The 14,772-nt window shown below is 43.7% G+C and overlaps 1 protein-coding gene across 1 annotated transcript in view; it reads right to left on the reverse strand.

Moving 5' to 3' along the window:
* The window catches only part of ZPBP (zona pellucida binding protein), a 787,854-nt gene that overhangs the window by 722,238 nt on the left and 50,844 nt on the right, over positions 1–14,772 (reverse strand). The window contains exon 2 of the mRNA XM_078685833.1: positions 14,040–14,171. Within this exon, the coding sequence (XP_078541959.1) occupies positions 14,040–14,171 (132 nt within the window). The remainder of the gene's footprint in view (positions 1–14,039; positions 14,172–14,772) is intronic.

Genomic DNA, 14,772 nt, shown 5'->3' on the forward strand with positions numbered 1-14,772 from the left:
GTCTTAATGACCGCTGAAAGACTAGACTTATACACTCTTACCTCACTAGACACAAGGTAGACATGTGTTTTTTACAGGAAACCCATCTCATGGGCTCGGCAGCAGCAGCAGCACTAATGAATAGAAGCTGGGAAGTGGTTGTCACCTCCATTTACTCTAATTATTCCAGAGGGGTCGCTATCTTGATGCGAAAGGGCCTGCACTGGCACACACATACCACACTGACGGACCGAGCAGGCAGATATATAATATTAGTGGGGGCACTCTGTAATACACCCATAGCATTAGTGAACACATATGGCCCAAACACTGACAGCCCTGACTTCTTCCAAAGCTTATGGCATGAACTCAAAAAACTAGGGAACATTGCGATACTTTGGGGCGGAGATTTCAATGTCACATTGTCCACTGATCTGGATAGACAGGGAGCCTCACGAGTGCACCATCCGCAATCGGCGGATCTCCTCAAGGAAATCATGTCGGATCTTAATCTAGTAGATTCCTGGAGGGTAATACACCCTGCGAAACGGGAAGGGACTTGTGTAACACACCATAGAAATGCCTGGTCCAGACTCGACTACTGGTTGCTCTCGACCAATCTCCATGCCTGGGTAGTGGCTGCAGTCCACCTTCCTCACACCATGTCTGACCATGCCCCAGCACAGATAGATCTTGCCCTTCCGCTGGAGTACATGCAACCTTTTTCATGGCGTTTCCCTACGGGAGTCCTGAGTGACCAAGTCTTTAGAGAGGAACTTCGGGGTCGAATTGATGAATATTTCACATTAAACGAGGGTTCAGTGGATTCCCCCGGAACTCTCTGGAAGGCTTTTAAGGCGGTCACGGAAGGAGATTGTATCGCCCTGAAGACCGGAATACTGAGGGATATTCTAAACACGTTAGAACGTCTAGAACGGGAAATTGGGGATCTTGAGCAACAACAGATCAGCAACCCATCGCCGGGTACGATGGCTAGTATTAGGTCGAAACTCACTGAATTCCAGACCGAGGCAGAGAGAGAGGTTACTTATATGCACAAGCATGCTCAAGCTAGGCGCTATGGTGAAAGTGAAAGGCCCGGCAGGACACTAGCTAGTTTATTGAGAGAGCCCAGAGGCACCAACTATATCTCTGAAATTCATATTGAAGAGGGAGAGGTGCTCCAGGCCCCTCCCGATATATTGAAAGAATTCACCCATTATTACTCTGGGCTGTATACTTCGCGTGTAACACCGTCGCAAACAGATCTTACTGATTACTTAGATGATATTGCACTGGCATGGTTCAATGATGGAGCCCGTAAATATATGGAACTACCTATCACGGTGGAGGATGTCAAACAAGTTATAGGAGCCATGCCGGGAGATAAAGCCCCTGGGTCAGATGGGCTCACGGCTGTATTTTATAAATCATATGTTGATATATTGGCGCCTAGACTACTGCGCATGTATCTAGAAGCCATGGAGACGGGGGAATTGCCATCTACGTTACGTGAAGCTACCATTATCACCCTCCTGAAGCCTGAAAAGGATCCTACCAAGGCTGACTCCTACCGTCCTCTCTCCCTCATCAATCTAGATGTGAAAATATATGCAAAATTAATAGCGAATAGACTGCAACCCATGCTACCGCAAATTGCACTAACGGATCAGTCGGGTTTTGTACCAGGCCGCTCAACTGCCCACAACCTGCGCACCATTTTTGGCATTTTCCACTATTTGGCACCCCATGTACAGGCCGTGGCCGCCCTACTCGATGCTACAAAAGCCTTTGACTCTTTAGAGTGGAAGTTCCTTTTTACTCTTTTCTCTCGCATGGGATTTAGCCCACTCTTTATTAAGCAAATTCAGGTCCTCTACACGAACCCGTCCGCCAGAGTCCGGGTAAATGATCAGATTTCTTCATCCTTCCCCATATCTAGGGGTACACAGCAGGGGTGCCCGCTCTCTCCCCTTCTGTTCGCCATTGCCACTGAGCCGCTAGCGGCGAGGCTTCAACAACACCATACAGACAAGAGTATAAGCTTCACCACGAGAGGCATTCTCGTCTCGATGTACGCAGACGATATTACCATATATCTGAACAACCCCCGCGAAAATTTTGATATCCTCATGAGGGAATTCATTAGATATGGCGGACTGACGGGTATCCAAATAAATTGGGTAAAATCGACCATGCTGCCATTGACCGACGACACCGCGTCATTCACCTCGGAATTCCCGATCCAATGGGTAGACAGCGAGGTGCGATATTTGGGCATTCGAATAAGTAGGACTATGCAAGACCTATGGACGGCTAACTATGGCAGGGTTATGGACTGGCTGAAAATGAAGATAGCAAGATGGAGAGGTCTCCCCCTGCCCTTGACGGGACGCATAGCCATAGTTAAAATGGTAATCCTCCCTAAATTTCTTTATTTGTTTGTCAACATCCCCATGCCACTAAATCAGCACTTTTTTAAACGTCTGCGCACCAATATCTTGGATCTGATATGGGCAGGCAAGCAGCAGCGAGTGTCATGGAAGGTGTTGACCCTGCCTTTCGCACAGGGAGGCCTAGGTGCCCACGACTTTGAGCTATACGCATATAGCTCTCAGGCCCAATTTTTACATTTTTGGCAACACTCCACTCCCTACCAGCCCCATGTGGCGATCGAAATTGACAGGGTTGCGCCACTTTCACTCAATACAGCCGTGTACCAGCCCTACGAACGTCCGAGAAACGAAATTGACACAGTTGAAAGTGTACGGTGGGCTTGGGGAAATATCGCCAAAAGAGCGCATCAGGAGGTATTATACGCCCCATCCATGACTTTGAACGGAAATCCATTGATTAACCCACTACTGGACAAGGCTGTATCGCTTAGGGCGAATACACATAAGTTGCACAAAGGGGGCGACCTTTATCCAGCCGGGGAATTTTTAACAATACAAGATATGTGCGACTCCCAAACCCCTACTGCCTCGGGCATGCTACTTTACTATCAGCTGAGGGCTGCATGCAAAGCCACATACCAGACATTCCCACAAGAACCCCCATGTTACATGCATTAGAAAACATACTGTCTAACCCATCACCCCGCAAGCTCATCACACGCATATACAGCACAACGCAGAGAGAATCCCCAATCATCTGCAACAATTCCCGGGAGGCCGAGGCAGAACTAACTATTACAGAGGAAAAATGGCGGTATTGCTGCACCCAGCTGGAATACTTGTCACCTAATTACAGGTTGAGGCTCATAAACTTTAACTATTTACACCGCTTATACCGTACTCCGTCACAACTGCTCCGTATGGGTCTCAGGGAGGTACAGTATATTGGCGCTCTGGAGCGCAAGGCGCAACATTTACGCATATGGCCTGGCTCTGCCCTTCCATGGCCTGTTATTGGCAGGATGTCTTCCAACATATTGGGAATATCACGGGGGAAGCCTTGGAGGGTTCGCCTATGCTTGCTATGTTGGGATATGTTCGTGATGTCCCCGTGGTGCACTGCAGACTTACTGCAATGCTGCTGCTGATGGCTAAAAGACAGGTGGCCATCCACTGGAGAAAGCTAAGACCACCGAAGGTGGCGGATTGGATCAGGGCTGTCACATACTGCAAAGACCAATTGGAGATGTTCTGGGAGCAGATGCCAAGTAGATCCAGGCCAGTTGACATTTGGGCCCCATTCGCGGCATGGCTACAATCTGGGGGTATCGATCATCAATCCGAATAGGGAAAGAGGGTGGTCGAAAACTGGCACATTCCTACGCTAGAGTGATCACACTGAGGCAGAATTAGCACCTGATGATGGAACTATTGGGGCAGAGAATGGCACTCTCGCACACTAGATGGTACTATGTCTACACCCTGAGACGACAAGGGGGGCGGGACTAGAGGGTTATTCTTCGGTATTAAGTTTGTTTATGTTTTGCTTTTGTGTTGGCGCAATGTTGACATGTGACAAATATGTGCTGTTTCAACACCACAGATTGCATTTAAAAAAAAAGTCTTGACACCTGCACCTAAGGAGGTTATGGAACTGTAAAAGTAAAATGTATTTTTTTTCAAATAATAGCCGCCGGCCTCCGGGTTGTAGGCACAAGGCAGTGTTCATCTTGAATCAACAATAAAAAATAAAAAAAAATTTTTTAAAGCATGCTGTCTACTCGCTGACGCAGGTCTCACTTTAAATGCTGAAAACTGTGTGAGCTTGACAAAACCAATCTCAACTTCTTTAGGCATCTTTTCTCAGAAGGGGAATGCTCCTGACCCTGAAAACGTACAAGCATTGTCATCTACTTGAACCCTGCAGGATGTGATAAAGCTTTGATCCTTTTCAGGCATGGCCAGCTGTTGCTCCAGATATGTTTGTGACTTTGCCATGGTGAGTGCCCCATTAAGAGAGTAGACAAAGAAGAATGTTCCGATTCAATGGTCTTCTGAACATGACCGAAGTTTCAAGAAAATCAAACATGCAACTGAAAACGCAAATGGAATGGCTTATTTTGACCCAAAGCTACATGCTGAGATCATAGTAGATGCAAGCCTGATGGGATTGGGCACGATTCTTGCTCAACACAATGGACATCCAAATGCTCAGAGACACATTGTATCCTGTTCTAGCAGAAGTCTGACTCATACTGAACGTGCCTATTCTCAGACGGAAAAAAGAGCCTGGCTGTAGTGTGTGCGTGTAAAAATGTTCATGTATTTCTATATGGAAAGCATTTCACCCTTTTTACTGACCACCAGGCATTGTTCACCATATTTGGAAATCAGAAAGCCAAGATGCCGCCCTTGGATTGCGAGGTGGGGTTTGGGATTACAAGAGTATGATTACACTATTGTGGGAAGTATCAAACCCCTCCGATTACTTTTCATGAGTGCTTTTCCAACTTCACACTGCCAAATCTAAAGCGGCTGAAGACGATATCAATTTCATAGTAAAGTCTAGTGTCCCTGCAGCTCTATCCCCTGAGCAAATCCTTGTTGTTACCAACACAGAGAAAGACATGCTCACACTCAAGGACATATTTACAATGCAATCCTGGAGAAGAAATCCTCGACTTCTCACGAATGATATTTAATTTCAAAAATCCAAACGTGCAGGAAGAAGGTACTGTACTAAGAGGTTCGAGCATTGTTATACCTGTTATACCTGAGTGTTTGTGACAACAAGTGATTATACTGGCACACAAAGGACATCATGGCATTGTAGCCACCAAGAGAGCCCTAGAAGACTGAGAGTGGTTTCCTTACCTTGATGAAAGAGTGGAGAAGGAATTGAAAGCATGTCACCTGTGTAACTGCTTATCTCCTAAGTCAACGCAGCATCTGCTAAATGTGTCTGACCTCCCTAAACAAGCATGTGAGAAAATTACAGTTGATCTCTATAATCCCTTAAACAATGAGCATCACCTCATTGTAGTTATTGATGAGTACTCACTTTTCCTTAGTGTAAGATGTATCACTGACCACACATGACAAAGGTCATCGAGAGGCTGGATGATATTTTCACAGTGTAGTGTGTTCCCTCCATTATTTAGTCTGAAAATGTTCCATCCTTCAATGGCAGAGATATTAAAGACTTTCTTAATTGCTTGAATGACAAACATCAGAAAAGCACACCTCTCTGGCAACAGGCAAATGGTGTTGTTGAACAATTAATGGGAACCCTGAAGGAAGTGGTTCAGCATGCTGCGCTAGAAGAAATCGAGCTTAAGTCAGCCCTATATCCAGCCCTTTGTGCCTATAGGTCAACTAACCCATTCTACAACAGGAGAAAGCCCTGCCACCTTGCTGTTTGGGAGGCCATTTGGACTAGGTTACCGCAATGGACCACAGACAGAGCAATAGACACTGATGAGATTTGAGTCACAAACACTTCTCAGCAAAGCAAAAGATAAAGGCCTATGCAGATAAGTGCGGGTGCACTTGAGAAATGGTTTTCGAAAAAGGAGACCGGGTCCTAGCCAAACAAAAACGGAAACGTAAGACTGATGCTCCGTTTGATGCTGATCCATTAAAACTCGTGACAAGTAAAGGACATATGGTGACTGCTCAACGTCCTGGAAAGCCCATTATAAGAGACTTGTTGCATTTCATGCATTTGCCACGATGTTCTTTGGCTCCAGACCTTACGAGTGAGACAAGTCCACGTAAGTGCCCAAGTCAATCATCTGAGTCTACATCTACGATGCCAGAAGACAGTAAAACTGCTTCACATCGTACGACTTGATGTGGAAGACTTGTACGACCACCTCGATGACTCATTGAGGAACTCTAATGTATATATGTTGTCTTAACTTTTTTTTCAACAAAGGGGGATATAAAGTGTTGTGTGATCATGTGCAAAAGTTCCCGGTCTTCACCGGTTTCGGAGATCCAGGCTCTGGTCAATCACATGATGGTGTATGAGAGGGGTGGCAAACTACAGACTTAGTGCATATTTTGAGGTAGACCAGAGTGTCCTATATGTAGATGGAGAGGTGAATGGCTGCTCTTGTCATTTTTGATTGACACAGGTGATGCACATTCTACTGTCAAAACTGTCCTACCTCAATTGGGAAAGCAAGTCTAAGTAGTAGGCATTTCAAGTGGACAAATTGTCAATACTGTTTTAGCCAGAGTTTCAGTAAAGAAAGGTCCTCTTGAAGAGTACCATCAGTTATAATATTTGATTGAGTGCAGTCAATTTGTTGGGCAGCGATTATTTGTGTAAATTGAATTGTCTGATTTATTGTACACAGGATAGTGTTGAGCAAAAGACACATGATGAAGATCCAGATTTTAAACTGAGTACACAAAAGGTCAGCCTATAGACTTTTCTGGTTTTGATAAAGGAAGACTCACCCCCTGACTTAAAGAACTTTGTAAAGGATGTCTGGCATTATACAGGTAAAGATGCCAATCACAAAACACAATGCAGATTATCCCTGAATGCCCCAGTACAACCTCTCACAAAAGGCGTGACTTTACTTACTCCAGTAATTGAGTCCATTTTGGAGCAAGTCATCTTAAAAGAGAAATTACGGAGTCTCTGTAATTCTCCAATCATGGGCCTGCCGAAACCAAACATAACTATCAATAAATGTTCTTTTTCTTTTCCTTCCCACATCCTCCTGTGGCTCCTGCTGGAACAGATATTCTAAGGCTGAAAGAGAAACTCAGCCTGAGCTCTACTGCTCCAAATAAAACCACTTCCTGAATTGGATGTGGTCATCACTCACTGTAAGTGCAAGATTCACTAATTGCACTTCATACGGATACACAATTTACGATTCAGTATTTTAAATTATCGAATGGTTACAAACTGCTATTTGCCAAGAGTAAAGGTATGTAAATCATCTTTAACATTTCCAAATTTGCGATTTAGTATGAGTCGCAATTTAGGAATCATTAATTTTGGTACTCCGTTTCCAAAAAGTGGTCACAAATTGCCCATTGACTTTAGGCCCATAGAATGTGTACTATTAGGTCGGTTTGTAAAATTACCATTCACACAGGGTCGCAGAATGGCCAGCCTAATTAAGGTTCTCAGGACCCACTGTTTGTTCAATCCTCCTAATTTGAATGGTTTCACTCAAATAGGAGAACACCAGCACCCTACTATCTCAATAGATCACTTTTTGGATTTTGAAGGCCACATGAGTGACAGCCTCCCATTGCTGAGGCGTCCCTAAAACATAACAGGTCTCTCACTTCTTTACTTCTGGGCCATACATTTGTAGACAAAACACCCTACTGAATTCTAGCTTCACGGTTGCCCATGCCTATCACTTCGGTATGTGGAAACTATTGTACAACTCCCCTTTAATTCTCAGTTTCTTCTGTCTAAAAATGACCCAGAAACCTCAGATGTGTTGCCCTCACGTTATGGTCCAGTATCCACACCTCATTCTCCAGTCGAACAATGGCAAGATTTGCACAATTCCTGAATTCCTCAAAGCCTTCCAGTACTTGACCCTGTGCGCACATTTGACCCTCCACTCTTTAGACCTGATGTTCCAATTTGCCCTTCTTTGCCTCCTATTGACTCTTTCTCACTTTAAGATCAACTAAAGTTTCCCTCATTTACTGTGATTTAAGGATTAATGTTTTCAATTGTTACTATCATGTTTTTGAGCAAATCTTGGATCAACGGCTAGCATTGTCTTAGATTTCGAGTGCAGGCAACCATAAATTCACCTTCCTGTGGAGATGTTGACACCCATGAGAAAAAGAATTTCCTCTCGTCACTGGTATTCTATTATTTTTTGTACTTTAGGTGGCATAATGCACAGGAAATTTCACACCAGTTGAATTAAAAATGAACATTAAATAGACTAATTTCCCTACTGAGCCCCAGACAGATCTAGAAGAAAAACAATTGTGAATAGCTGTCACGCCAGTGGGCAGTGCAAAGCTGTCTGTCTGCATGCAGACCCTCTATCCAGCACACATTGCCTCTCCTCAAACTTCCCACTAACTCTCCCCTTTGCCAAAACAAACCAGAGGCCAGGGACTTTCATGTCACAGAGACGGGTCTCCGAAGAGCAACTTGAAATAGTATGGCAGTCTTCATCCTGGAGTCTTCAAAATGTATGCCTAACAGCAAGCACTCTTGCTGTCCTTCCCCGAAGTGCTGAGGTTCCATCAACTGCTGCAGATTCCAATCACATGTGCTACCTTGTCCCCAGTCATCAACAGAAAGGAGGAGTTCTGTCCTACAGCAATATTAAGGCATGCTCTTCTCCTTGTTAAGGCCAGGACTAGATAGGTGAATATCTGGAAGTTTCTGCCAGATCTCTGACTTTATATCTAGCCCCACAGTAGAAGATGCACCAAACACACTTGAGGAGATGTTAGTCTGCGATGCAGGCAAGTCCCACCCCTCATCAGTATCATTAATAAGTATTTTCTATGCTACTAAGCCTTCCCTCTAGAACATGGGTAGTCACAAACTTTCTCTCGGGGGGCAAATTTAGACTGTGGCTTGTGTCCGAGGGCCGCACCAGTGGGGGCGGGGTCAGTGGGGGAGGGGGCGGGGCTAGAGCAACAAAAAAAAACTGACCATGAGGTTGATCACTGGTCCCTGCAGCGGACACCTACATCCACTGAACCACCAGACCCGGCATACACACATCAGTCTCTCTCTCTCTCTCTCTTTCTCTCTCTGTCTCCCTCCCTCCCTCTCACTCTTCCTTACTCTGTCCCCCTCCCTTTGTCCCCCTCCCTCTGTCTCCCTCCCTCTGTCTCCCTTTCCCTCTCTCACTCCCTCATTCTGTCTCTCTTTCCCTACCTCACTCCCTCACTCTGTCTCCCTTTCCCTCCCTCACTCTGTCACCCTTTCCCTCCCTCACTCTGTCTCCCTTTCCCTCCCTCACTCTGTCTCCCTTTCCCTCCCTCTCTCCGTCTCCCTTTCCCTCCCTCATTCCCTCACTCTGTCTCCCTTTCCCTCCCTCGCTCTGTCTCCCTTTCACTCCCTTACTCCCTTACTCCCTCACTCTGTCACTCCCTTTCCCTCCCTCACTCTGTCTCCCTTTCCCTCCCTCACCCTGTCTCCCTTTCCCTCCCTCACTCCCTCACTGTCACTCCCTTCCCTCCCTTTCCCTTCCACCCAGGCCACAAGTCCTAAAAAAAGAAGTGGGGGGACGCTGACGTCACAACAGGAAGTGATTTCACGAAAGGTGGCTTGCACCATCAGATTCATTGCCTCCCCTCGCTCACCCCTTAGATGCGATTGCATCAGAGAAGCCAGCGCCTGAGCAGCGTTCTGAATCAGCTCCAATCTCACCCCAGAGAGGCCAAATAGTGAATGTGCTGCTCCATTTGCTTCAGTTATCGAGCTACTGGTAAAATAAGTGGGGGGACGCCGTCCACCCACGTGGTACCTCGACTTGAGCCCTGCTTCCACCCTCCCTTTCCCTCCTTCCCTCTCTTACTCCCTCACCCGTTCTCCTTTTCCCTTCCTCACTGAGTCTCCTTTTCTTTCCCTCTCCCTCCCTCTCCCTCGGTCATCTCACCCTGCCTCTGTGTCAGCCCGGCTGAGACAGCTTCGGAGCACATTAACAGGTCTTTAAAAGACCATTAGCATGTTAATGAGGCTGTGTTGTTCACCTCTTAGCGCCCCTGCAGCTCCACTCCAACTATGGCAGGAATCCCCCGGCCGGCCCCCACAGAGCAGCAGAGTCTAGGATTCGCGCTGTTGTAACTTAGTTTGCAGACACTCTTTAAAAAAAAAAAAATTAAAACACTGGTATGATGTGTGCAAGGTCCGCGGGCCGCCAGGGAAGGCTTGCCGGGCCGCCAACGGCCCGCGGGCCGTACTATGAGTACCCCTGCTCTAGAAGAAGCCATGTTGTTCTGCCAAAGTACAGCTTATTCCAATTATCAACAGGGAAGATGCATCAGTGAAAGAGAGTGAGTGCACATATGGCATTCAGATGGAGGCTTCATAAATGGCCACACTCCTGGAGGAATACTGGAAATGAGGCTACAGCTGCTCTGACAACTGGCCTATGCTCCTGAATCTGGCTAATATCAAAAGGATCCCGTTACCCTACCCAGGGGATGAAGGCAGCCTATGAAGCACTGACAAGGACTACTGTCCATGAATGTCTGTTTAGTGTCAAACAGCTGAACTTCGATATTTTTACAGTGCTGATTATAAAGGAGCCTTTGAATGCAATTCGCAATGAAGAGCAGGATCTTCTCAGACTGAGTAGGACTTAGGGGAATGCCCATGAAAAAAAAAACATACATCAAACAAATGACAACCCTTTCTTGGAATGGTCTGGTTGCCATGGACTAACAACCATCATATATTTGAGACTTTATTTGAAGGATATTAAGTCAGAAGGGATTAGCTGAGAACCTCAGAGCTTCAATGCTTCACAAAGTATCATGGCACAAATAACAATTCACGAATTTGCGCAGACTCATGCACACTAAAAAAGAATGCAACATCTGAACAGTACCCAAAGCTGTGGGTTGTCTTCAGCCTCAATTTAATGTAGATACTCTATAATCTGAATGGGTGATACATAAATAATGGAAAGGATCACTTATGAAGAGATAAGCGCTGGTTTCAATTTTAGAGGTTAACTGATGCTCACCAAGGTGTACAGTCTGCACAATAGTGCTGATGTCACAGTAGGAAAAGCATATTGCCTTAATGAAAGGCAAACAACACTAAATATTAGGAAATTCCTGATTAGGTGGAACTTTAGGAGTTAGAGAAGCATGATGTGTGCTGCCATCAGCTAGTGGGTAGTGTAATGGGCATATGTGATAGTATCAGGCGCTACATCAAGGCCCATTTAAAGTCCACACTGTTACTTGCACCTTTGTGCTACAATCATTCTGTTTTGATGGTCAACATTTTTATGTCTTCCAGTGAAAATAGAGGACATCATACAGACTTAGCATCCAGTGTGTTATAAGAAATAGGAACAAACAATTTTGAGAATCCCTGAGAAGCTTAGATTTACAAATAAATAAAACTATTACATTTCCATGTGGCAAGTTCAACTGTTTTCCTTAGAATACAACTAACAGCATTTTGGTTTGCCCGTAAATCCCTCCCAAGCTTGAGTGGATATAAATGCAAAAGATGTTAACCATAAATTGGTCTTGCATTAAAATATATAGATTTTCTGATATTTTTGATTGTATCCTTGAAGTACGGAAGAGTCACAATATATGGGTTAATGAAATGACTCCTAACAAAGCTTTAACTCCTAGCAGCAAGAAAGAGAGAGGGGGAGATCTTTCCAAAAATGCCATAGTGGCTTATAGGACCCAACAAGAAATAGGCAGTAAGTGGCTTGTCAATAAAGGAACTGTGTGGTAATCGATTCTTCTTTAAAAATAAAATCAAACCTTTGTAGCCATCACTACCCTTTCTCATGAATTTAAGAGAAAAGCATCTACCTGTGGGAATTAGGACTGACATTTGCCGAAAATCCTAGAGAGATTATCCAGTTTAAAGTCTGTGGGCGAGAATTTGGTCCTCTTCTGAGCACCTAACCATTTACCCAGCCAATTTTCCTCGCACTTCACAACTTTTAACTTTGCACAATTCAGAGTTAAGTGGTACTGCTTTGTTCAAATTGGTCTGCGGAAGTCTCTTCTATTGTCTCTGCATCTCTGGTATACTGATACTAATGTCCACCTTAAAAAGACCTGCATAAGTGATCTGCTAGATTTGAGGCTTCATAGAGAGATATGCATAGACATGTGAACAGAAAACTTAATGCAATAGAGGGCAAGCCAATATTACATCCAACAGTGTCACAGAATTGTTCTAAAACAAGACAGAAGTGATGAGTTTCAGCTTAGCACTACTAGTGCTACTGGACAGACAGAAAAGCATAGAAAATGAGAAGACTGCTATCAACCTCTTTAAAACTTAGACAACTTCATTCCAGGTGTAGAAAAAGAAGCCCAAGACAACAGGGACAATTCTGGGTGGCATGCGACTTAAAGGGACTCAAGAGACTGCAATTAAAAAATAAATTAAGTATCACTCAGATAGGTTTGATATTCCAGGATGATAGCAAGAGTCAGTCAATGCAAAGAGGAAATGCTTCTCTTGGGAAACAAAATCCTCTGTTGAGCATCAATGTAAACTCAACAGCTACAGATTTCACACAAAGGTGAGATAAATATAATCACACAAGGAGAAGCTCAAACTTTTCGGGAAAAATACATAAAGACATAATATTATTCAACTCATTCCGGAAACTAGCCTTTGGGCTTCGTGCATATTAGTAAGCAGAAATATAGTTCTTTGTTTTAGTTTATAACAAAGCATATAAGATGACTTGGATTAATGTTATAATTCCTAAACAAGTAGCATTTAACTTCTATGTAAAGTACGCTTAACACTAACAAAAAATGCTAATAACCTGATTTTAAGGCAGGTGGAAGGGCATTAACATACAATACAATTTCACTCAGCATGAATACTCCTGTTAGTTTTTTTTTTACCAGACCTGGATTTACCAGGTGTGGAAGAACCTGTCCCGATTTTTCCGCGGTTAAAAATGGCCAAGAAACTCACATGAGACTGACTGCTGCAGCAAAAAAGTCCACTTTCGTCTTTTTTTCATTGTAAGCTTAAAACCAGTTTCCATTCCCTCCTCTTCTCTCTCCTCACTCCCCACTCCAAGCCAACAGTCCTGCATACTTTTGAATGTACAGGCAGGAATTACATGTGGCTTTAAGGCTAGAAAAAAAGCCCCACAGAGTAATTACCCATTCCAAGGAGTTTTACTCCTAATGCACTGTACTGGGGAAATTTTTCTGCACAGTAACTGTAACTCGTCCCAGTACCACAGAACTAGTAAGTAGAGCCTAAGACAAAGGACCTGATTATAATTCAACGGACTGGTTACTCCATTACAACGGTAACTTATATCCCATCAGCCAAAATACAAATCTCATTACATTCTATGGGACTTATATTTCGGCAGACAGGATATCTGTCACAATTGCGAGGGAGTAATCCGTCTGCCGAATTCTAAATCATGTCCTTAAAAAATGTATGATCTTCCCCAAGCTCAATTAAAATGTTGGTTTATTGAATATATTCCTTTTCTTCAAAAAGCAGTGAACAAATAATCACGATGGTATCACATCCATCATGTCTCCACTCAGACAATTTACTTAGCTTACAATGCAAGAGAACATGGCTACCTGTCACAGCGGGTATGACCCACAATGGGAATTTTTCTTCCTAAAATCATTTTACCAATAAAAATGAACCCTTAAAAACTACTTATATGTCACTTGATATATTAGGCTCAGTGAGTGGGTTAAGGGGGGGGGCATTTAAACATTTCACAGCTGGGAAGGTTGGCAAACGCATCACTATGTGAATATGAACAAATGAGTTATTAACATTTTAAAAACAACGTGGCACTGCAGTAGATACATGTCCAAAGACTCTAGAGGAAAAACGTTGTGTGCTGAACAACCCTGGAGTCTTGCTCTTTAATCATAACAACAAATACTACCATGTTTAGATTAACATCTAAACATACTCAAACGTTAATTTCAAAATACCTGGTTGGTTGCTTAACCCAACTACCTTTGCTGATGTCGGTTGCGTCGTGTCATCCACTTGCAAAGTCTCAATTTGCACCGACGTAAGTGAATACGGTTCTTCAGTGCTTTCAAAATTTAGAAAGGATTGTCCTGTTGAAATATAAAACAAGCATTACAATTAGTATTAAAAACCCAAGCACAGGTATTTATTAAATGAAACCAATTAAGTATTTGCTTTGTAATGTGAAAAGATATACATAATTACTAAGCATCTGAAAGCACACAAGAGATTTACTTTCAGTCAGATTTGATTATGAAAAAAACTCAGTTCTCTCCACGAATGTGGAAGATATTGACATACACTCCAAACACTCATTGGCAAAGCCAGTAGGTGTAATCTATTTTAAGAGGGGGCAGTTTGTTGTAAGCACTGCAGCGACTGCATTTAGCCAGTCTACTACAAGAATGAATATATACATCAGTGAGCCTAATAAAGAGAATCAGTGGAGTGCACTGTGCATGCACCAATGGGAAGTGTCTCAACATTGACAGGTTAAGAGAACAGAATAGGATTACGGCAACCCCTAATGCTTGCCACCCAAATTCTCCTATGTGCAACAAACACTGCACATTTTAAAAAATAAATAAAAAAATCACACTTCATACAAAAATAAATAGCAAACATGAATTCACACTGAAGGTACATTATGATATCTACTACTGAACGGTGCCCTGTTGTACGACATCAGAC

The sequence above is a fragment of the Lissotriton helveticus genome, chromosome 4_1 (assembly GCF_964261635.1).
Source record: "Lissotriton helveticus chromosome 4_1, aLisHel1.1, whole genome shotgun sequence".
Lineage (NCBI taxonomy): Eukaryota > Metazoa > Chordata > Amphibia > Caudata > Salamandridae > Lissotriton > Lissotriton helveticus.